Here is a 24677-nt window from a genome sequence, read left to right as displayed (position 1 = left end):
ACACGAGTAAGAGCCAGACTTCCTTTTACTTTTATCCCTCAGGTGGAATTAGGTGAATTTTCATCTCTCTTGCATTTGTGCCAACTGTAGAACGTGTTCTAATGCTCCCAGGCAACACACCAGTCTTGGCAGTTGTTGGAGGGCAGTTCATGTGTCAGGGCATTTTTTTATTGTGGAATTGGAAAGACAACAGGATAATTGGAAGGAATTGGAGAGCAAGAGCAGACATTGAGCAAAAGGTCAGAGTCGTCCACTCATTATTCCTCCTCCGTTTACTCAGCATTGGCTAATACCCATTATGTGCCAGTCATTTTGCTGGGCCCTGGACATAAGTGACACCAGTCTAATGGGGGATAAGAAAGGCCAGTGTGACTCAGTGTAGTAAGTACGAATACGGGGTACCTACCTATAGAGTAAGAAGATCAAACTCAGACTTGGGGAATCAGGAAGGCCTCCTGGAGGGAGGGACATCTTGTGAAGCTTGGAAGATGAGCAGGAAACAGCTGAATTTGGGACCAGGGGTAAACAGAGCATGTTCTGGGAGTAGCAGGAGAATGGGGTGAGCCCAGCGGGGAGGGAGAGAGCAGTGGTACATGCAGGAAGAGGTGGAGTGGAGTGTGAAGTGGGCGGTGGTCAGAGCTGAGGCTGGAAGGCTGCGCAGAGCTGGGGCGGGCGGCTCTGCACCCATATACAGGGATCCGGTCCTATCCTGAGCCTGCAGGAGCTACTAAGCTGCTTTAAGCAAACATGCTTTGGAAAGCTGATTCTGCCTGCATTGTGGGGAGATGGCTGAGGTCAGAGAGGAGGGCTGGGGGGAATCCAGGTGGAAGGATGGAGGACTGCATAAGGAGGGCAGTGAGGGGGTGGAAAGAAGTGGACCCACTTGAGGACAATTCAGGAGGCAGACCGACAGACTTGGGAGGGCCTGAGCATGGTGGTGTGGAGAGGAGGAGGGTCCAGTGGCTTTAGCAGCGGCGGAGGGTGAGGATGGGTCCTGCAGCTCCATCCTGGAAGTCCCAGAAGGACTCAGTGGTGGTGTAGACTTGGAGGGTGGACAAGGGACCAAGCAGTGGGGGTGCAAGGTGATACTGGGGTCCGTGACACAGCTCAGGGGAGCCTCTGGGGGCAGCTGGGTAGGTGTGTGCGAAACTCGGAACAGGGCTTGAGAACTATGCCTGACACCATCACAGCAGCATGTTCCAGAAGCCGGGTGCCGTCTCCGGTGGGCACGGCAGCCAGAGGAGTGCCAGCAGCTGGGTGAAGTCACATGGAGAGGAGCCTCCAGAGGCGATGACAAGGAATGACCAGCAGGTTGGGAATCACTCCCAGGTCAGCCCAGGGGCGTGCGGTGTGAGCACCAAGGGGATGAGCACCTCCACGTGACCCTGACACAGCCCCACAGGCCCAACCCGAGATCACACCACGACCGGGCCAGGTGCCTGGGAAACCAGCATGGTGTGGTGACAGCGGTGAAGCCGGGCTGGGTGAGATCCAGGTCAGTGTCTACGCCGGCCTGCACAGTGGATGTGGGAGCCCGGGGAAGCTGGTCCATGCCTGGCCTGCTGGTGCAGGGCGGTGTGCAGGCCAGGGCTCCCCCGGCTGCAGCCCTCTCCTCAGCAACACAGGGGAGGCTCCTGAGGCCAGGGAGCAGGTGCGGGTGCCAGAGGCGTGGGGCAGTGGGGAGGGTCTGACTCAGCCAGATGAAACTGGTTCCTGGGGGAGAAAATATCTTGCTCTCCATGTGGGAATCATAGATATACAGACCTTATCCAAGCAGGTGGAGAGTGATTGTGGATGAGAGTTTCAAGGGGGGGTGATTAGGAAGAGAGTGCCTCAAGTGTCCTTTGGTGGCTGATGCTGAAGAAAGGCTGAGCAACACTGACTGGGCAGAGGTGGGAAGACTGCAGGACCCCTCCACCAGGAGTGCCCAGTGCACGCCACGTGGGCACTGAGCACTGGCGGGAGCACGTCCCCCTGTGAGGGGGGCTGGCATGGTGCAGCCACCTGACCTGGGCACAGGATTCAGCATAAATGATGGGTCACAACTGGATGGCTGCCTGGAGGGGGCGACGATCCAGCCCCAAGCACTGGTGCCAGACAGAAGGTCCTGCAGCTCCATCCTGGAAGTCCCAGAAGGACTCAGTGGTGGTGTGGACTCGGAGGGTGGACAAGAGACCAAGCAGAACAGTGCCCTACTAACAGAGGACCATTAACAGAGGGCAGGCCACAGGGGAGGGCTGTGCAGCCACAGGCGGAAACTGGCAAGCTTCTGGGAAGAAGACTGCGGTGCCCTAGGGAACTAGATGGGGCAGTTCAGGCATTGAGAGGTCTTTGGTGACTTGCACCCAAGGACCTGTTTGCAAGGACTAGCTGCTTGATGGAATTTCTAGGTCAGAAAGAATTTTGAAAATGTAGGGTAGAGGTGATGAAGGTTATAGGCCCCTTCATGCTAGAAATTTTCTGACACAAGAGTTACACACACACACATACATACACACACAGACACATTCATACTCCCAAACTACCTTTGCAATCAAGTAGAATCTCATTTGCCTTCATATTTTAAGTACTAATGTCACTCAGCAAATATTTTAATGTTTCTGTGCTCCTATAATTAGCACTCAAATATTCTTTACTAAATGACTTAACACACAGTAATTCCAAAAATAACCATCAGTTCTGGTCTTCAGTAAAGTTTTCAAAGCCTGATGCAACACACAGGCCTATATTATGCTTATAGAAACAGAGAAAAAAATAAAATTGCATTGGCTGTGTTTGGTAAGTTTAGTGAAGGACACAGAGCAGGTTGGTCGGCCAGCACTAACTATTGCCGAACAGAACTTAAGAGAAACCCAGATTAGAAATAGGTGTGTTGTTGGGGTGCTTTGTGTATCTGGAAACACTATCAGATATTATAATTTTATGTGTATTCCTACTTTCCACCCTGTAATTAAAATAAAAACAACACTATAATGCCAAGCCTCATTCATGGATCTAGAGAACTTGCACTCTGTGTTCTACACGATTCAACTTTAAGCACTTGTCTTTCTGGAAACAAAGACTCACCGAAATGTAAAGAAGCCAAATACTGTGGCAACACTGTGAAAGCCGAAGTGGAATATACAGAAGACGCTGTATAGTCCAATGGGCCACATAAGGTGTGTCAGTAGCGGCTGTCCCTCTGCGTCTGTCCCACCCCTCTACATTCTGTGCTGCTTGGGCTGGACTCTGCACACCCTCCCAAAGGAGTCCTGCATCGAGAGGCATGCCTCTGGATGTTTTTCCTCTAACTCACTCATCCTGCAGGCATTTGCTGAGGCCCTCCCATGTACTTGGCAGGTGTTTAAGGCACTGAGTAAATCTGCTTCTTCCTGAGTTATATTCAATCTTACATTTCTTTGTTCTGTGGATGTACCTTACCAGGTCACAGCAACAGAAAACTTAAAAAAAATTAAGTGCCTTTAATGCCCAGGTCCTCTGATGTAATGCAGAACTTTTCTTAAGTATCTTCATGGGGTGAAGCTGTCTTTGACACTGCCAGGAACCAGCCACCGTGCAGTCCTGCCAGCTCACATGCTTCCCTTGCATCTCTGAGAGTCTTCGCCAGTCTGGGGACAAAGGAGGCACACAGCACCCCAGCTGCCGTGATGCCCGGTGGCACGGAGCTTTGGTTAACACTCTACTTGTGCATTTCCCCCTCTTTCCAGTCAACACCTTCAAGTACAATACTGGCAAACACCCGTGGAAAAGACACTGACAGGTATCAGTATCACTTTATTGTTGGGGCAGAAAGTGCATTCCCACAGACCTTTAGCTACCTGGGCTGCTAACATCCCCTGCTTCTATCCCCACGGTCCTGTAAGGGCCTTTGTGATTTCTAATGGTGTGCACCAGAATGAGCCAGGCAACCCAGAATGGCAAAGCCCTTCATTCCCAATGGAGCTTGGAGACCTGGGGGGGTCCCTTTGGCCATCACCCCAAAGCCTCTGGGATCGGAACAGATTCTGAATTCTAGTCTCTTGTCTCTGTTAGAAACAGCATACCTACGGAATCACCATAAAGTCTATAGTGTGTAGCCAAATGGTCCGGGAACATAGGAGCAGGCTGTTGGGAACCCCCGATAGGCATTAGGACATCTTTGCAGACAGAAATGGAGCCATTTAAGTAGGGTGTTTGGTTTCAGCCAAAAGGTGCTGACATAATAAAGCCTATTAAATATGTATCTACAGATATAAAATAAGACTTTCATTGTGGTATTTCTGTCTCTGTCCATTCAGACGACCAAAGGCAAAAAGAAATACCACAACAAAACACTACCAAGTGAAAGTACTTGGATGAGGCTTGCAGGTTTTGCTTGGTGAATTTCTCTAGGCCTACATCAGGTTTACTCTTGCTTTGGTTTTATTTTACTACAATAATAATAGAATATATTAATGCGGCCCCTTCACAGTTTCACCTAGATTGATTTTGCCATTTGTGAGCTTTGTTTTGTCACTCATAAAACCTTTACTGTTTGAACTAAATGAAATAATATGTAAAGGAAACAGAATGAGCTAGAAAAAGCCTGTCTGGTCTGAAGCACGGGAAATCTGCCCTAGGTCCAGCTCTGAGATGACCCAAACAGGTCACTTAGAACAAGCTCTTTGTTCTCTGTTTTCCCTAGGGAGTGGCTAACATATTTTCATTTGGGGTAGGGAGCATGCAGGCAGTTAAGCACAAGGTTTCTCTTGGCCCACCATTAGGGTCTGACCCTGTAACGGGTCCACAAAGATATGCATTTCATGTGATGGTGCTCTGATTCTCCTCACATATCTTCCCAATCACAACTGGGAATCTTGTCTGAGGAAATGAAGCTCGCTTTGTTTGCTGGCAGTCTGTTCAATTATAGAGTCAAGAAACCAGTCTGGGCCTCCAGAATTTAAACAAGCACCACTTACACTCTTACAAATAGAAATGCAACTCAACGTAAATATTCGTTATGAATATTTCCCAGGAAACTGGAGTTAAATTACTGACTAAAGATGAAAGCCAAGAAGGTAGTCTGCTCAGATGTTACGCAGGATTGTCTCTATATTCACCCTTTAAATCTAAACCAGGATTTCAAACCTTGGTCTCTTATTACAAAGGCTCCCTCTGTTATGAGTGGTGCCCCTCAACTGCCATCTACAGCTGACTTGCATAAAACTTACGCATCCTAGATTACAGCCCTGTGCAAACCACATTAAGTTATAAACAGATTGCTGAGAAATGTTAATGCCATTCTCCGTTAATGGGTAATGCTACGAAAAGCACCTAAGTATTACAGCAGTGGAACTCTTAAGGATGAAATATAGTGTAACAGAAAAGTGTCTGTTACAAACATATGTCAGCCATGAGGGCTTCTAGCCCTTATTGCCCATCTTCCTAGAAGTCAGTTATAATATCTCCCTCGGTTAACTGAATTTTGCAATAATACTCAGATTTATTAGGTCCCAGGATTAAAATTCTCTGAGCAAGAATAAAATATAATTACACTTTAGGATATAATGTAATTTTCAAATGACTCAAAAACTGTCACCTCAGCAAAAATAAGAGAGGGGAGAAGACGAAGAAATTTAAAGATGAGGTTGGTAACATTGTCATAAAAACCTCTGTGAGTTCAAGTGCACAAATGCATGATCTGGCCCTTCTGAATCATAAACATATGGAAATGGGAAACCTCCCTTTCACAGCAAAATGCCTGAGTGGTTTCATACCAAGCCAGGGGGACTTCTTCATTTAATAAGACAGCATAGCAATTAAGAGAGAGAGAGGCTGCTGAAAATTCCAGCCCTACCATTTATTAGCTGCACAACCTGGGAAGGTTGTTTAACTTCTCATCTCAGTTTCATTATCTGTAAAATGGGGATGTTAATAGTGCCCACCCTGTGGGGCAGGCATGGTTAAATGAATTCACACATGCAAGAGACTCAGAATAGCACCTCATCCATAATACATGCTCGAAAAATCCTAGCTCTGCAACATTTGGATTTTTGGTAGTTGTTACTTATAGGATTTATTGCAAATACAAAAGGGCCTGAATGGACCTTTGCTCACAAGAGCTCTAAACTCACAGGCTCCGTTTTCTCCAGTCTGCATTCTGCCCCTTCTGCAGAACAGAAACAGAACTCAGTAGGGTCACTGATGACATTTCTGCTGTCCAATCTATTGGGTGTTTATCCACCCTCATCTCTCATCCTCTTAGAAATTCTGTGCATGGTTGAGCTTGAAACTCTTTCCTCGGACCCTGTGACTCTGTACCATCCCCATTTTCCCTCACCCTCTAGTCACTCCCTCTCACTTTCATTTGCCAGTGGATCTTCCTTTCCCTGGCCTTTAAATGTTGGATCTTAGGCCCTCATTGTTTCTAGGTCTCTAATCTCTCTCCAGGCAAATTTACCCATTTCTATGGTTTTATTAGCAACATGCTAATGAATCCAAAATGCAGGCCTGCAACTTGGAAACCTCTGTTCTGAGATCCAGAGCCATGCATGCGCATCGACATTCTCCATGTTCACTCAATGTCTCAAAGGCATTTCAGACTCAACCTGTCTAAAAATTAATTTATGATGTCCTCCCTCCCCAGGAAAAATTGGCAACATTGCCATGATCCTCTAGCAACTCCTGAATTATCAACTACTCTACTACTTTCAGCTGACGGGCGAGGCTGGAGGAAAGGCTCACTTGGGCCATACCAGCACCACCAGCACTTCGGTCTCCCTCACATCTGTGCTACCTCCCTTCCTGGACCCTCCTCAGGGGCTCCAGGGAGAGTGGAACTCCGAGGGCTTAGCCGTCTTCAGATGAAGTCGCCCCCTCCCCTGCCCTTCACCTTGTACGTGCACATACATCAGGCATCTGGTTAGCCCAGCTTTCCCCTTTGTCCCCTGTCAGTTCAAGGAGGGCCTAGCCAGGGCAGCACCAGTATGATACATTAGAGTCAGTTTCATGGGGTCTGCAGTATGAGGCTTTCATCAGCATTTGTAAGAAAAAGAAGTAATACTTTAAACTCTTGACTGCAGCATTCAGTTTTAAGTGAATGTTACATCACCTAAACTATATCCTTCTGGCGTGCAAATTACTCAAGCTCTTATTTAAACTTCCAGCCTTGCTTGGAGTAAGGAAAAGAAAGGTCAAAGAACAGATTTCTTCTATATCATCAGAAAAGATAAGAAAGGCTAAGAAGGGGTAGGATTTTTAAAGAGCAAAACCAATGAGGGAATCTGTGTGTTCTGGCATTATCATTTTTCTGCCATAAACACATAACCAATCAAAGGAAGATGGCTTAAACGCTGAGTGTTTGGACCCCAAATATCAAAGTATGTTGAAAGAGAAAAAAACACTAAAAGTGTATCAACATCTTACACTATTTGTTGTTTAATCAGAAACAAAGTCCCAGGATAGAGATAATATAGATATAAAATACCATATGTATTTTATTTAACATATACTACATGCTAGAAATGAAGCTTACCCACTTTGATTATTGTTTTCTATAGAAATCTCTGCCAGGGAAACAAAAATTGTTATGAATGCAACAAATTAAATGTACATTAACTATTCTGGTCAACTTGAGAGTTAAAAGATTTATTTATGAAATAATGCTTTCCAGGAAGAAAAACATCCTGCCTCTGAAAACAATGTGATGGTTAATGTAAAAATTTAAACCAAATAATTATATTACTATAATTCACTGGCAATTCAAGAAAAAGTATGTAGGATGTCTAATCACTAGGAATATATTAAAGTAAAGTTTTTTTGTCTGTATAAGGAATTGCCACGCCATCTGGTCTAATTTGTCTTGGTGTTTTGCCCAGTGTAATACCAGCTTTCTGAGAACTCTGAATTATTAGGTTATTCCCCTGGAAAAATGTGAGTGAATTAAAAATATGGGTTGAAGATGGCATCCCGATTACAAGTTTGAACATTCAAGAAAACACTAATATGGTGGGTAAGCCCCAATCTAAGTGAATCTGAATGTGAAACTGGTTCGTGGAAAGTATCCGTCAGAGATGACAATGATGAAAGCACAGGCTTGTGCAGACTAACGGGCAAACTAACAGCATGCAAAACAATAGAGAAATAAATCTCCAGACTACGAGTATTACCTCTTTGTCAGAATGCTTCTGACTCTAATTAAGTTTAGGAGATATATAACAAGGCAACCCCTGCCTGAATGGAAAGTACAGACTATTAAAGGACGCTTTTAAATAGTAGAGTGATAAATGGGGGCATCCAAATGCGAGCACAACCATATTTTTCATCTCGACTCTATTCTGTCTTCCAGATGATAACATTACTACAGTGTCACTTCAGGCTGTGCAAAGGCACAGGATTGAGGTGTAGCTCCTAGATTTCTAAAAGTAGCACTGTTTTGTAAAGTGTCACATAGGCAATTTATGTGATTTCCCTCAGAAAAGGTAAACACCAAACAACAAACAAACAATGGGCTTCTTTTAACAATGGAGCCACATGCCTCCTCCTACTTGAAATCTATGTCCAACCAGTTGATAATATTTGTAAATAAGTACTCTTACCCGAATTATTTCTTCAACACAGCTGTTGGTTTCTCCAGATCTACTCTCCTGAAAGCAAAGGGAAAAAATATTAAACCTGATAGAATAGATCTGTGGTTGCACAGAAAAGATGACACAGAAGCTTCCAAACCTAACAGAGCTGAGCCTGGGGAATGCCTGAAGTAGGACTTCCTGATAAGCTCCTTTCCTTAATGGGCTAGCTGCCTTCATGGTTGCAACTGCTCCCCTCTCCCACCGCTGCACTGCGGACAGGCCAGCCAGGAGCACCGCGCACACCCCAGGTCCAGCTCTGAGCCCCAAAGCCATGTCAGCTCTAAGAGACATGTCAAAAATTTTGGGGTACAGTACACAAATGACAGGTATGAGCTCTGTCCACCCTGGGCTCCATGAGTGTGGAACTATGGTCTCCACTGCAAAAGTGGACCCAGTTCATCCACCAAATACATACAGTGGCCCCTCCAACTACAGTGTTTGCTACCATTTAAGTAAAACCTATCTCACTTTTTAAGTAAAAGTTTTATAGTTCCACTGTCCTCCAAGCCTAGATTTGCTGTTTTGATGGGCTGAAAACTGGAAGATCTCAACACAGGGCATGCTGGGTGTCACACTCCAGGGCCACCTGTCCTGTAGCCCACAGTGCTCTGTGCTGTGGGAATGTGAAGGGCTCTGAGGAATGGTGGGTCTAGGTCACAGGTGATTCGGGGGAGCATTTTAAGTTCCAGAGATGCTGTGTGGTTACTGCTAGTTACACAGCTCAGGGTGCAGGGGGTGGTTTTGTGGGGACATGAACACAGCATCGGCTGGCAGAGGTGCCTACTGTGGTCTCAGGGAGATGCTTTTCTTGGCCTTCTAATTCAATGGCATCGACCACAACTCAGCGTGACACCCCCATCCCGAATGAGCTTCCTTCACAAGCACTCCTCCAAGCCCACTCCCCTTTCCTCCTCCCAGTTCTCTCTCCACCAGGAAAGCCTATTTGCGCCTTCGCGGTTCTCCTGGTTAGTTCCAAGTCATCCTCCAGATAGCAGGTCAGCCCTGGCTTCCACAGAGCAGCCGTCCCTGACCCTGGAGTACTCCTCCACAGCAGAATTGTTGCTTCAGAGCACTAGCCACACTGCAGCCCAATAATTAACTCTTTCATGGGTTCTCGTCCCTCTAGAACATGCAAGCGCAGGGGCTGTGTCCTGCAGCACCGTGCTCACACAAGCCTGCGTGTGCGCAGTGAACAGCCCCTGCAGACGGTGGATGAAGAAATGAGTGGGTCTACTCCCTGGAGTTCCCGGGCACTGGAGGGCGGGCTATCACAGCCGGCTCCCCGGCCTTTGATCGCAGAGGCTCTACCACAGAGCTCACCTTCACGCCCACATGCCTGCGTGTGCCGGCCCCCCTTGTCCTAGTGGTACAGCATTCCATTTGAAATACTCTGCCCTTCACACTGGGGGAGGGGCCAGGGTGAACGAAGCCACATGAGCCTTGAAAAGGTCCCCACACGTGATCAAGACCCTTCCTACTCAGAGGATTTGTCCAAATCTCCAATTGAGGCCCAGAAAGTACACAATTTGCCCCCAGCCACTGAACAACAGAGCCTGAACCCAAACACGGCATTCCTGCTCCTCAGTCTAGTGTATTTTCTCTTCCTGAAGCTTTTCCCAATCCCAAAGTCTGTGCTTGAAATATACCCACTCCCTCAGCATGCCTGAGCTCATTGTCTGCCAAAGTATTTTACTACCAGGGCTTCTAGGAGGTTTATATAGTTTGGGAACATTTTTTGTGTGTGTGGTAAAATATACGTAAGATAAAGTGTACCATTATGACCATTTTAAAGTTCATAATTTACTGGCATTAAACACATTCACAAGCTCTTCATCACCCTGAATGGAGATCCCATGTTCCTTAAGCAGGAGCTCCCCATACCTCCCTGTCTCCAGCCCCACTAACCACATCTACTTTCTGTCTCTGGATTTTTCTACTCTGGGTATTTCATACAAATGGAAAGATACAATATGTGGCCTTTCCTGTCTGTCTGGGTTCACTTCAGATGTTTCCAAGGTTCACCCGTGTAATAACATGTATCAGTATTCCATTCCTTTTTATGGCTGGAATAATACTCCACTGTATGAACAGACCACATTTTGTTTATCCACGCATCAGTCAATAGGCATATTGGTTGTTTCCACTTTGGCTATGTGACAGCATTTCTATAAACATCTGTGTACAAGTTTTTGTTTGAACACCTGTTTTCCATTCTTTTGGTATCTAACTAGGAGTTTGATTGGTGGGTCATATGGCAATTCTACGCTTAGCTTTTTGAGGAACTGCCAAAGTGTTTTGCACACTCACGGTACCATTTTACATTCCCACCAGCAATATGCAAAGGCTCTAATTTTTCTACATCCTCCGCAAGACTTGGTGTTTCTGGTTTGGTTGTTTTTTGACAGTAGTCATCCTAGGGGGTGTGAAACGGTATTTCATTGTGGTTTTGATCTGCATTTTCCTAATGACTAATGCTGTTGAGCATCTTTTCACATGCGTGTTAGCCATTTGCATATCTTCTTTGAAGAAACATCCTTTGCCCACTTTTTAATTGGATTATGTGTTTTTTTTATTGTTTTGTTGTAGGAGCTCTTTATATATTTTTTATACTAGATTCCTATCAGCTATACAATTCAGAGCTTTTCTTCCGTTCTGTGGGTTGTAGCTTCACTCTCTTGATAGTGTTCATGGATGCACACATTTTTAATTTTGATGAAGCCCATTTTGTCTATTTTTATCTTTGTTGCTTTGCTTCTGGTGTCATATCTAATCACTGCCACATCAAAGGTCATGAAAACTTACCCATGTTTTAAGAGTTTTACAGTTTTAGCTTTTATATTTAGGCCTCTAATTCAATAGTTTGAGAATTTTGAGGCAAAGTGAGATATTCCCTTAAGGATTACTTGGTAAGTTTTAGTTAAAAGAGGAACATGATCTTCATATAAATTTCCTAGTCTCATCATTAAAAGATCAATAACAAAATGTGCATGGCGCAGCCACTGCTGCTAACAGGGCACAAATACAACTTACATGTCTATCCTTATAAACTGAGAAAAACAGTGTTAAAAATCATGACAGGATTAGGAAACCCAAATGCTTTTACTAATATTTCATTACCTTCCCTCACACATCCTGCTTTCTGTTATCCCAAAAGTTACAGTTTGGCAACGTCCATCTAATAAGCCTCCCCTCCCATCCCAATGCCTAATCCCAGGACTGCTCTGGAAAATTCACCATTCTGAAACTCCTAATTGGATCAGAAAGCTCCTTTTGGAACCCACCCCAATGCTGCTTCCTTTCTAGGGCAGCATGAGGCAGCCATCCTAAGCGCTGTATGGTAAAGTCTCAGTCAGGCCAAGACTTGATGGTCCTTTGGGAAGATCTTCTTCGGAGGTAAGTGGTGGAAACGAGTGGTCTCAGTGGGAAAACATATCTAGAAACACACAATCATTTCTCTTGCCTTACTTCCAAGTCCCAACCCTTTCTTACCATGTACATACAGGCAGAGCAAATGCTAAATTTTCTATGTATTTTCTATTTTCCACCTTATAATAATCGATAGAGGAAAACTTGACTTCATGTTCTGGTGGGCTCACCTATGTACACAACATACTAAAAGGACTCTTCTAATCAAACTTTAGTTTTGATTCCTTGAATCTAAGTTTCCCCTCAATACCACACTTTAGTCTCATTTGAAGTGATTTGTATACATGACAGGCTGCCCTTATGAGTTCTCTCTCCTTATAATCCTATAAATTTCTACTCCCCTACTCTGAAAATGGGATGCACTGAAAAAGAAATGCAGAATGATTTCTGTTAAATACTTCCCTTGCCATTGTAGACAGAGTGCCTGTGATTATTACACAGGGTTATCTTGATGGCCGATCTGACCATGACCTTTGATGGTCTGGACAGACACCAGACCATTCCCTACTGGTAGGGCCCCTTGTAAAGCTGAGGAGATACCAGAGGTGAGGCCAGGTCAAGGGACTTTCAGCAATGGTCTCAGGAAGTCCTTAAATTAGAGAATGGAGAGTCCTTGGTGGAGAAACATCTTGAATCTTCTCTGGAACATGTTTGACTCCTGGGGACACCTGGAGACCTAAAAAGGGAGCTAATTGGGTTTGAACCCCCAGGTCCTCATTTGGAATGGAATGGATCCACGATTCCATTTTCTGTACCGTATTACATAAAGTCTGAATTGGAAGGAACCTTACAGCTCATTTTAGGCCAACTCAGTGACTTTAACAGATGGAGAAACTGGCCCAGAGAAGTAAAGGGCTTTGTCCAAAATCCTTCTGGCAGCATGGGGGCAGTCAATGTAGAACCCACACACAGTTCTTAAACACCTGTTCTGTGAATTTTCTACTATCTCAAGCTATCTCCTTAAGATCAACTCTTAGCATCCTTGGATCACCTTGAGGTCACTGTCATATTTAAGGTACAGAAATTAAAGAATCTGGATAGGATTTGGGTAAATTTTCTCCTTCCTTTCCATGCTGTAAATTATCCAACACTTAGTTACTCTGTATCTTACTACCTCTAGTCTCACATGCATAGACCAAAGGGGGAATAGATAGGAGAGGAAGTGGAGTGAAAGGGTTAAAACTACCATCCCTTCTGTGACATTAAAAATTAAAGAAAGGGGATAAAGAAGATGTGGCACATATACACAATGGAATATTGTTCATGGAAGCAACCTAAGTGTCCATCAGTAGATGAATGGATAAAGAAGAGGTGGTACATATACACAATGGAATATTATTCAGCCATAAGAAGAAAACAAACTACCATTTGCAACAACATGGATGGAGCTAGAAGGTATTATGCTCAGTGAAATAAGCCAGGTGGAGAAAGACAAGTACCAAATGATTTCACTCATCTCTGGAGTATAAGAACAAAGCAAAACTGAAGGAACAAAACAGCAGCAGACTCACAGAACCCAAGAATGGACTAAAAGTTACCAAAGGGAAAGGGGGTAGGGAGGGAGGGAGAAGGGAATTAAGGGACATTATAATTAGCACACAATGTAGGGGGGGCACGGGGAAGGCAGTATAGCATGGAGAAGACAAGTAATGTCTCTGTAGCATCTTACTAGGCTGATGGACAGTGACTGCAATGGGATGTAGGGGGGGACTTGATAATATGGGTGAATGTGAAACCACAGTGTTGCTCATGCAAAACCTTCATAAGATTGTATATCAATGATACCATAATTAAAAAATAAATAAATAAAAGTAAAAAAAAAAAGAAAAACTAAAGAAAGGATTTGTGTCCACAGAAATTGGAGGACAGAATTCTACCTCTTAATTTCCAAATAATGAAAGGGGGTAGGTAGGTAGGTAGGGTGTGGGTGGGCAGGGATGGGAGTGGGGAGAGACTAGAGGACTTTTCACCATGTTTAGGTCTTGCTCAAATCTGGTTTCAGTGGAGTTGGGAACTTTGATTATATTTACATTTTAAAAACTTCTAGTGCTTATGAACAAGATTAAAAGATGCATGTAATTTACATCTCCAAATTTGTGTTTATATTTTTCACAATAAAGTGATTGCTTTCCTTGGAAAGGTACCCACTGAGAAGGAGGGCTGCACAATGCAAATTTTAATTACTCTGTATTTTTTGAGGGTTTGTAAGCTATTGTTACCTGCTGAGTTGCTGAGCTGTTGCTCCATATTTACTCCAACTTTGATGAACCCACCCCACTTCCCTATCATTACATCTTGAAATCTGTCATAACAGTCTCACCTCATTGAACCTTCAACTAAACTTCAATTAAAAGCTAACAATCCCGGCTGATTCTCCTTCTCCACAGCCTTGTCTATCACATTCCTTTTTCATAGAACTGCTTTCCCCAAATCATATCACTTAAAAATACAAACCACACACATTCTGCCAAGGAAATGTAAGGAACTAAGCTGTGCGTAAGTATAGCTCAGAAATAGCCGGGAGCATCCTATCACTGAGAGCCGAAGTCCCTAATTACCATGCCGAGCACAGAGCCCTGGAAGAAGCTAGCAAAGCTTAAGGAGAAAAAGCTCCATCAAATCAGCGGGAAATGGCATTTCACTGCAAAGGAGATGAAGCTACACGTGTCCCATTTTTAAAAATAGTTAACTCTTCATCAGACTCATCGAAGGCAGAACTTTCATTCTAAATAACACTTTTTCAAAGTTGCAATGCCTTGGTTTGTCTGCAAGCACTCTGAAGGCCCACAAGTGTTTAGAAATTGTTTATCATATACACACTCTTAAATACCTCTACAGAAGTATTTTTAAGTAAGTCTACTCTTAATTTACTGAAATAGTGAGATACAAAGAAATCAGGTGTGCCATCAATGCCACAGAAGCACTGGGTAAGGATCTAAGCTCCAATTCAGGGACTGTTATTCTGAGTGAAGCCCCACCCGACAACTGTGTCCCCAGCCTCCCCTGAGGCCAGAGTCACCTGTGGACAAGGAGGAGGCTAGCCAGTTCTCTCCCACATTCAGCCCACCTTATGGCTCTACCTCATACCTCCCCTTTCAAGGGCGGTACTCTGGTGCCAGTCACCCCAGCTGGAAGCCTGGCTCCATCCCTGCCTGACCCCTTCCTTATCTCCTGAATCTGCTCAGGAAATCGTTCACCTTTTTGCTCTGCCACTCACATCCACCACTTCCCCTCTGATCTCCTGTCACCATCAGCTAGACATTCACACATTTGAGGGAAAAATATGCAAAAGGAATAGTAAGAAAAAAAAGTGTATAAAGGTGTATCATAAAAAATGCAAACAAAATGACAGCAGTTGGTGGCAGTATTAATATCAACTAAAGGAGTTCACAGCAAAAAAATGAATTGGAGAGCACAATACAGAATGAGGAAACAAGTCAGGTCATTAACAGAGCATCAAAGTAAGGTGTGCTAGGAAAAAGAGAAATAGAATTATAGTGCTTGGAAGTCTTTAATCAACCCCTATTTCTCTTAATAGACAAAGGCTACCCCCCCACAAAAAGAGAACCCCTTATATAAAGGGATGGAGAATTTGAAAATAAAATTAAATAAGGCTAAATTGATAGACAGAATGAATTAGGATGCTATGAGGAAACCCCAACTTTCCAAGCATATATGAGATTGTTGCTGTGTGGTAACACTGGAGTGGTCAGACATTGAGCTATTATAATAGAACCTCACGAAATTCCAAACAGTAGTTGTGTTATAGCCCAGACTCTTTCCCCACAAGTCATCAAAACAATTGCTCTATGAATTAGACACTATGTAGACACAAAAAGCTCCTAGAATTTTCAGAAAAAAATGAATACCACTCACTTACAACTCTTTATGTTTACAGAAAAATAAAATTAAAATACTGCAAAAGAAAATTATGGGATGGCCCCAAAGATATTCTTAAAATTCACATACTAAAAGCTTCCATTATTTTTTAAAAGGAAATTTATGTGCTAAACAATCATTTAAAAACTTAACATCAAAAGAGACATATAACAGGAAGAAAATAATAAGTAGGGAAAACCAATTAATTATTTATAAAATAAAAAATCAGTAGAATTTATAAAGCCAAAATATAATTTCTTGAAACCAAAACATACTACCCAAAACAACCAAAAGTTACTTAAAAATCTGTTCAATTAAAAGAAAGCCCAAATAAACATAATTTGTTATAAGAAGGATATGAAATATATGGAAGGGATTATAATTATAAGAAGATACTGATATTAATATTAAAATAGATTGCAATACTAATAAATGAAAAATGTTGATGAAGTTGGCAACTTTCTGAAAAAAAAACAAGGAAAATCTGACTTAGAAAATAAGGAAAAATGAGATTCGGGAATCTAAAAACAAAACAAAGCAAAATGAACATAACAGCAGTGGATTTACAGACACTGAGAAGTGACTGGTGGTTATCATGGGGGAGGGCTTGGGAATGGGTGAAATAGGTGAGGGGAGATAAAGAGGCACAAATCTCAATCATAATATCAATTAGTCATGGGGATGAAAGTACAGCATAGAGAATATAGTCAGTGGTTCTGTAACATCTTTCTATGTTGACAGATGGTAACTGCACTAGTTGGGGTGAGGATTTAAGAATGTAGATAACTACTGAGTCACTATGTTGTGTACTTGAAACCAATACAGTATTGTATATCAACTATACTTCAATAAAAAAAGAAAAAAAAGAAAGAAAAATGAGATTAGACCTATAAGCCTGAGAATGTAGATTACATTAAATGACAAAGTTTCTTCAAATAAGGCTTCAAGCAGGATAGTTTTAGAATGAAGTCTTTCAAACTTTCAAGTAAAGAACAAATTCCCATATATTCTCTTCCAGAGAAGAGAGTAATGGAAAGCTATGGGACTTATTTTATTAAATTGGTATAAAAACCTAAAATAAGAGAATAAATTAATATCCCTTAGAAGATAAATGTAGAATTCTCAATAGATTACTAGTAGATATAATTCAATAAACTATTTCAAGAATTAGTGGGAATTAAGTAGGATTTGTCCCAGGGATGCAAAAATGGTTTAATATTTAATAGTAGGGCCCTTTTAAAGTATTGTATCACTAGAGAAAATATGTAAATCTGCGACCATCTTGGCTTACAGATTTTTCATCCTATAGGAACCAGAAGAACCCATTGTTATTCTTATTATAAAGGGGGACAGTTACAAAAGTGATAGGATATAAACTAAACAGTCAAAGCTCAAGAGCTCTTCTGCATGGCAGCAATAAACAGTTTAAAAACATGAAAAAAATCCCACCCACAAAATCAAGAAAAATATATAAATGAATAAAAAATGTTCAAGACCTATGAGAAAATTTTTCAAAAATTCTACTGAAAAATTCAAAAAAAAACCTGAGACTAGACTTCTCAAACTATCTCCAGCTTTAATATATAACATGAAGCCAAATAAATTTATCAAGAGAAACAAACCACAAACCACATGAACTTTTAAAAATTGAAATGGAAATCACACAATAGAACATTAACCATGTCAAAACGGCAATTCAGTGGCACTTAGTACATTCACAATGTCTGAGTCACAATCACTTCGACCTAGTTCCAAAACACTCTATCCAAAGGAAAATGCTATGCCCATTAAGCAGTTCCTTCCATTGCCCTTCACAGTAAGTTTTTAAATATGATTTTATTGTATGAGCAAATACTTCTTGAAAAGAACAAAATGAGAAAAATGCTGATGACTATCATTTACCCATATCAGCCGATTTCATGGAGGACATGGTATCTCTCATGTATGTGTTCATGACCAGTTCCTAGCAGAGTACGTGGTACAACATAGTAGGCGCTCAATGATGTTTGCTGAATAAATAAATCAATCAGTGGCCAATATACTGAAAAAAAAACAACCCCAAACCAAAAATGACTATTTAAAAATTTAGTCTTCCACATTAAAAAGGGACGGCTTTGCGTCACCCCCAGGTTAAGACAAACCCAGGGGTTATCTTAAAGGACAAATTCTTTTAACATCAAGATCTGTTTACTTCAATAAAACAAAGCTTATACCCATTAGTACTGAAACCATTAACAAGTCATCTCCATTTTGGTATCTGGAAATTACCTTCAATTAACAGGCAATATTGTCAAAGAGGTAATAATTGATTTTCTATCAGATTCGTAGCCATAGGATGAGGTCTTTCAATTGTACTATTATTTTTGTAATGAGATTAGTGATCTCAATCAGGGCTTGCAGTTTAAAGTGCATTTGGTTTTCAGAAAGTTAAGTGGCCTGTCAGCATGCTGACCCTGTCAAAAATCTATTGATGGCATAAAGAGATTAGAACCAGAGACGGTAGTTGTACATCCTGATGGCTAATTGATATTGAGTGCTTTTCCACATGGTCATGTCTCAATAAAATGCCCACGTACTGTGTACTGGGGCCATCTCCCAGACTGTCCTGTTAGGCTGGGTAGAGAAACCACAGAACAGTAATAACGAACAAGTGTTCCCACCTATAATCTGACACTGACAAGACCCCTTCAAGACCTCTGCGTTCTTTCATTGAAAACTGTGTAGTCATTACTTTTTAGCCAAGGAAGCCCAGGCAGGCTCAGGCAAGAGTGACAATCTGAAGTTATCTACCCTCCCATGACAGGCCGACATCACTGAGACTTCTAACATGTACCATTTCTTTTTTAACAGTTTCCTGAATCTCTTATTGCACCCCATCTATATAATCTAATAACAAATAATATGTCATTTATAGGTAGCAGAATGCTCCTGAAAAGGCCTTCCTAAAACATATCACCATTTTTTTCTTAAATAATGGAGGTAAATGTACAGGGAAAATGCATTTGATTATAAGTCATCGTTGGGAACATGGTTTTCTCTTCTAATCATGAAATTCTGAATATAAAAGCTTTTAAGATGGAGAGAGTAAATCAATGTGGCAGAAGAAATTAAACAATTAAAGATACTTAGGACTGATCTAACTTGTACCCCACAGTAAGACAGCTAATCAGTTCTCTTAGCCATGAACTGAAATGACTATTGTAAATGGCAAAAGAGGTATTACATTATTTGACAATTCGACACATTCTATTAATTTTACTTAAGCATTCTATTAGAAGAAATAAAGGACAGATTCTCAAATAACCTTTAAAGTGCTTAAAACCCTTAAAAGAAAGCCTCTTCATGAGTCTTTCTCTCCATTATCATGCCACTTTTCCAAATAGGTCTCAGGTCCGTCTGATCCCCAGAGCAGACTTCACTGCATGTGTGCCTGACATCAACTGTTTCTATGTATGCTCTCTGAGGAGATATGCTTTAACTAAGTGCTGAATAAAGACATAGAGCTGAAATCAGCTGGAGTTCAGAGGAGAAGGCTTACCTGAAAGGCGGGAGCAGGTAGTCCTGGAAAACATGAGCAAGAAACTAACTGGTACATATTTTTATGGGCTGGTGAGAATGGTTTGATATTTAATGTTTTATATCTTTAAATAAATGTATCTACAAAGCCCTACTTAAAGATATTGTTCTTTGTTCTTTTAAAAAATTTGTGCACATTTAAAGCATTTTATTTTTGACACTCCCAGTGTAGCTTTACTGTTAGTCTTGGAAAATATTAGCAGGCTACTGGGCAGAGAGCTGTGCGAGTGGCAGAGGGCTTTATCTTTCCCTTTCCATTCCCAGAGAATGCTGAGCTCCTTCAAAACCTGTCTGTGCATCCCAGAGCACAGCAGCGTGAATGCATGCATTCGCCTGTGCAATTTGGCATACCTGCGGTTGAACCTGAATATGAATCTATACATTTGCCCTTTCTTCTATCACAGCAGACCTCAGAAGGCCCCAGGAAGTGCCTGCTGACTCCCGAATTTCCATTTAAACCTCACCAGATAAAGCTATCCTCTGGCAACCCTGCTGGGCGATTCAGGAAGGGAAGCGACAGATCAGGTCCTATGTCCTTACCGTGAAGAGAACAGAATGCCTTCCATCCCCCTTCCAAAGCCTCTGTGTGGGGCCCAAAGAGAAGACAGTCTCTGTATCTTCACACCCTCACTAGTGCCCTAAAACCTCTTGCAGCCGTAAGCCAAGAGAGGAACAATAGCTTTACAGAACAGAAAATCTGATAAGAAATAAATACCGCATTTTAAATATGCTGAGATTATTATGGCAAGATTCCATCTGGACAGAATGTCGAGCTCCCCTCTTTGATGCTACCTCACACCACGTGTAAGGTCCCGGGAAGAGGTGGGGAGACCGTTTGCTTAGCTCACTTTTTGGTTTGACAACCTCTGGCTTCTTTGGCTTTTCTCAGTAGGTTGGAAGAGTATGGAGCTGATCATAAGGCAAACTTCAGCAAGAAACTCTTTACCATTGTGAAAATTTTGACTGTGTCGAAAAAAAGGGGAGGCTTGAAATTTAATTAAAACACAAACAAGATTATGTTGGAACAGTTTAATGAAAAATGATCATTTTGTGAGAAACACCAACAAGAGCAGTCAAATTAAGTCAGAAAGTGTGAGTGAAAATTAGTCAAGGTTATTTTCTATTTAACACTATGGCTTAAAGGCCTTCAGATAAAGGGAAAAAAATCACTATATAGCAATCCTCTTTTCCAACATAATAATGGCAATGTTTGATTGCAGACTTGATTCTAGCGCTGGGAAAGTAGATGATTTTTAGAAACTACTTCCTTTAGGCTACAGAAAAAGGACACCAAGAAGCATAACAGTTGTAAAGGAATAAAAGATAAAGGCCATTTAATGTAGCATACAGCCAGAGAGGGGACTTTCAAACCTGCAAGGCGGCATGAAGACTAAGCATAAGAAAAGGCTGCTCAGGTAGACAGAGCAGTGTGAAACACACATCAACAGATGACAGAGAAAACACAATTCAACTTCTGTCTTGCTTCTGCTTTCACACCAAGAACTATCCTCAAAGTTATGAGAAGAACAAATTAAGAGGGAATTCACCCCCCATTAGGTGACAATATTAAAGAAGGCTTTGAACTACTTTACATGGCAGCCCTAGAAAAAATGTACTAATGGCATTGAAGGAGCTTGTTGACGTGGTCACAGAACCACCGCCTTGAAGAAACCATAGCCATAGCAAGAGAAGGCAAATGTTCTAGCTCTTCCCAAGGCAGGATCTCCACACTACAGGCTTACATTTGTTCCAAAGTCTCAACAATCACACCCAAGGCTGGATGGTGCTGTAGCCTAGAACATGGGCTTTTGCAAATTCAGTTCTTTCATTTGTCACACGTGTCCCCACAGGAGAAGTTATCTAACTTGTCTAGACCTTCCCTTTCTCATTTGTAAAACAGGGATGATAATAGTACCTACTAAATGTGAGGACTCATTTATAAATGCATGTAAGGCATTTTATCAGAGTGTCTTCCACGTGAGAGCTGATCACTAAATATGGACAATTATTTTATTTCAGAATGACATAGTATTTTTGTGCTTAAAAAAAAAAAGCAATGATTACTAGAAGCCAACACGAGTTCAGAAAGACCAGATGAAGTTATCTCTACAATTTCTCCTGGTCTTAAATATAATGTATCTGGATTTCTGCAAGGTGTCTGTAAAGGTCTTCTAAGACCTCCTAATAGGTGAGATGGAAATGTATGAATTGGTTGTTAATAAAGTTAGATGGACTGGTAGCTAATTGAATAGCCATACCTAAGGAGTAAGTATTGCTCAATAGATATTTATTGAGTGCTTACTATGTGTTCAGCAGGTTCTATGTGATAGGGATTCATAACTAAATGTAGCAGACAAAAATTGCTGCCCTCATGGGGTTTAGATTCTAATGAAAGGGTACAAAAAATAATAAATAAAGTATATAGTATACTAGAAGTTGAAATGATATGGGGAAAAGCTAGAACAGGGTAAGGGGCTTGGGAATGTGGGATGGGGGATGTTTGAAATCTGTTCATCCGATGAGCATGTTCTCTCTATCAACCAGGAGAGAGTTTAAGACCTGGGCTAGGTTAGCTCTGTCCCTATCTCCTTTCTTACCTATAAGCTGATAGTATTTTTTCCTTCTACTTTGAGAATCTTATTACTCCTTGTACCAATAGTGTGTTTAGTATTTCCTTTTGCTGCTGAATTGAAAGCTCCATGAGTCTAGAAAAGTAAGGCAAGACTGATGAAGGGTCTGAGCATTTGAGGAATAGCTGGAGAAGGTGGAGATAAATCTGTCAGGGGAGAAGAGTTAAATGGGCCTCACTAGATGTCTCACATATCTAAAGGGCACTGTTATGGAAGAGAGTTTAAACTTATCCTAGTTCATTCCAGACATGGGAGTTTGGACTAGTTGGATATAGGGATCATTTTATCTTGTGAAAGTTATTTTTCACAATTAGAACCATCCAGATAGAGAATGGGTATGTCTGATTACATGTTCAACCAGAAGCGAAAGGTCTTATCTGCATGGAAGTTATTTATTAGCTTGCACCTCTAAGTGTGATATCCTGATTTTCAGACTATAATTAGTCATTTCCAACTTGTTTTAGATTAATAAAATGTTGAATTATAAATGTCTGTATCTCCTGGTTTAGTATAGTACTATAAACTATATGAGTTATATATTAAGAAAACCTCTAAAGAGAATTAAAAAGAATACTCTAAAAGTACCAATTTACAAATATAGAGTAAGAGTTATTACAGTATCCAATAAATTAAATGAATTAATTGGGTAGAGATTTGAGAAGTTTTAATTAACAATTAATCAATAAAAGTATTCATCATGAAAATCGATTCCAACTGTTTATACTATTTAACTTCAAGCACTTCTGTGTGCTGATAATTAGCAAGCTATAAAAGATGCCATCCATAGGAACATAATGAGGATAGCTAGCTGTTCATGATGATAATTAGGATTCATTTTCACAGAGAGGGAGGTTACTTAGGTTGCAGCAAACAAAGGGTTAAACCCTTTATTCAGGAAAGTACTGCTCTTAGGTAGCATTTATTATACACTTTACCCTATAATGCAAAGCCTTGACTTAGAAAATACATCCCATATAAAACTTTGTGCAAAGACAGGTAAGATTTTTCCCAAAGTGGGAAATACAGGGAGTCGATGAAGTACCATCCCTTCACTGGACCTCACGCACCTTTCACTGATCTTAACTAATACCGTATTGGTCATGGCTGAATTCTAATTGCTGACTTTTATGTTCTCTTCCTGTTTCCTCAAATCTTATCTGCATAAATGTTTTTCAAAAAACATTTTGTGTATTGTGAAAGCCAGAAAAACATTTTTTAAAAAAAGTTTTCATTCCTACATTGGACTGGAGTTTGCTTTCTACATCATTTTATCTCCTACCCTGAGCACTGCTGGAGGCTTCTCATGGGCTTGCCAGTGGCAAAATCTAGCCTCAGAAGTGGGAAACAAACCCACACAACAAAGTCCTGGCTTCTAAAATCCTTTTGTAATTCTGGCTTTAGAAAAATCAAAGTTCTCATTCAGTAAAGATGAAGCTCCTGACCCTTTTCACAGAAACTCTAATATCTGTAAAGACCTACTTAGTGAAGCCTAAAATGCTTTCTAGACACATGGTTGTTGCAATAAAAGTGTTTCTTCACCTCCCACTGTACCTCTGAGCTGATAGACAGAATTTACTTTACTGACAAATAACCGGCCAACGCTTCTCAATAATTAGAGCAAATGGCCCTTTTTCTAGATATAGTGTCACCTGCAATATTAAAATTTTCCTCTATTTGTTCTATGTGCAAGGCTAAAACTGAACAAGCCTTAGATTAGTCCCTACCCTGAAGTTAACGGAGATATTTAACCCAAGTCATGGGCTGGCAACAACGATGATCAAGGGCAAAACCTGATGAGAGTGAGCCAGTGAGCCTGCAGACAGACGCTGTGGCCTGCTGCGTTCACGGAGCAGCTCTCAGTTAAAATGGGAAAATCAAAGAATTTTAATAGAGATTTGGTGGGCTTATTTTTCATCATCACACACCTTTAAAAGGAAAAGCCAACAGCAGCTCCAATCAATACATCCTCTCCTGCCTCCTGCGTCTTTTCAATCTGCTAAGGCAAGAAAATTTCTTTGTGCTGGCACGAATCCCATTGTGCCCCCAAAGCAAAAACAAACAAGCCTCCTGAGGGATGGTCTACTGATAGCCACACAGTCATGTTTTATTAAAAAACCACCACAACAACCATAAACAACAAGGAAGTGAAGCTTGTCAAGAAAAAGTCCTGGAAAAGCCCTCCTGAAGACATACCTGAGGAAAATGAAAGTAAAAGGATTAGAGAGAGCAATTATATTCAGGGAACTCATATTCCGCTTGTGATAGGAATTCTGTTATCTGGACAGGTCCTTATTAATAAACAAGTAAATAAATTATTCGCTCATTCATTCTCTCAGATGATGGCTGGGCCCCAGCACTGAGCCAGTCCTAGGGATGAGGTGGAGGTGAACAGAGAGGGCCCCTGGCTTTCATGGAGCTTGTATGCTATGGTTGAGCTGCACAAGAAATAAATGAACAGGACCATTTCAGACAGTGACAAGGAATTACTAGAAAAGTAAACAGAGTGAAAGGACTGGTGTAATCATCAAGATGCCACTCAGCACTAATGTTACCTCATTTTTCCTCCTACAGCAAAGAT

At 41.6% G+C, this 24677-nt stretch overlaps 1 protein-coding gene across 4 annotated transcripts in view; it reads right to left on the bottom strand.

Annotated features, from left to right (window-relative positions):
• AFF3 (ALF transcription elongation factor 3) overlaps positions 1-24677 on the bottom strand; it is a 507786-nt gene that overhangs the window by 262545 nt on the left and 220564 nt on the right. For all 4 annotated transcript variants that reach the window (XM_036879973.2, XM_057496944.1, XM_036879974.2 and 1 more), the window contains one exon: positions 8556-8603. In XM_036879973.2, the coding sequence (XP_036735868.2) occupies positions 8556-8603 (48 nt within the window). The remainder of the gene's footprint in view (positions 1-8555; positions 8604-24677) is intronic.

This window comes from Manis pentadactyla, chromosome 2 (genome assembly GCF_030020395.1).
Source record: "Manis pentadactyla isolate mManPen7 chromosome 2, mManPen7.hap1, whole genome shotgun sequence".
Taxonomy (NCBI): Eukaryota; Metazoa; Chordata; class Mammalia; order Pholidota; family Manidae; genus Manis; species Manis pentadactyla.
Note: the sequence above shows the minus strand (reverse complement) of the source record. Positions and strands in the feature narration are given on the sequence as shown.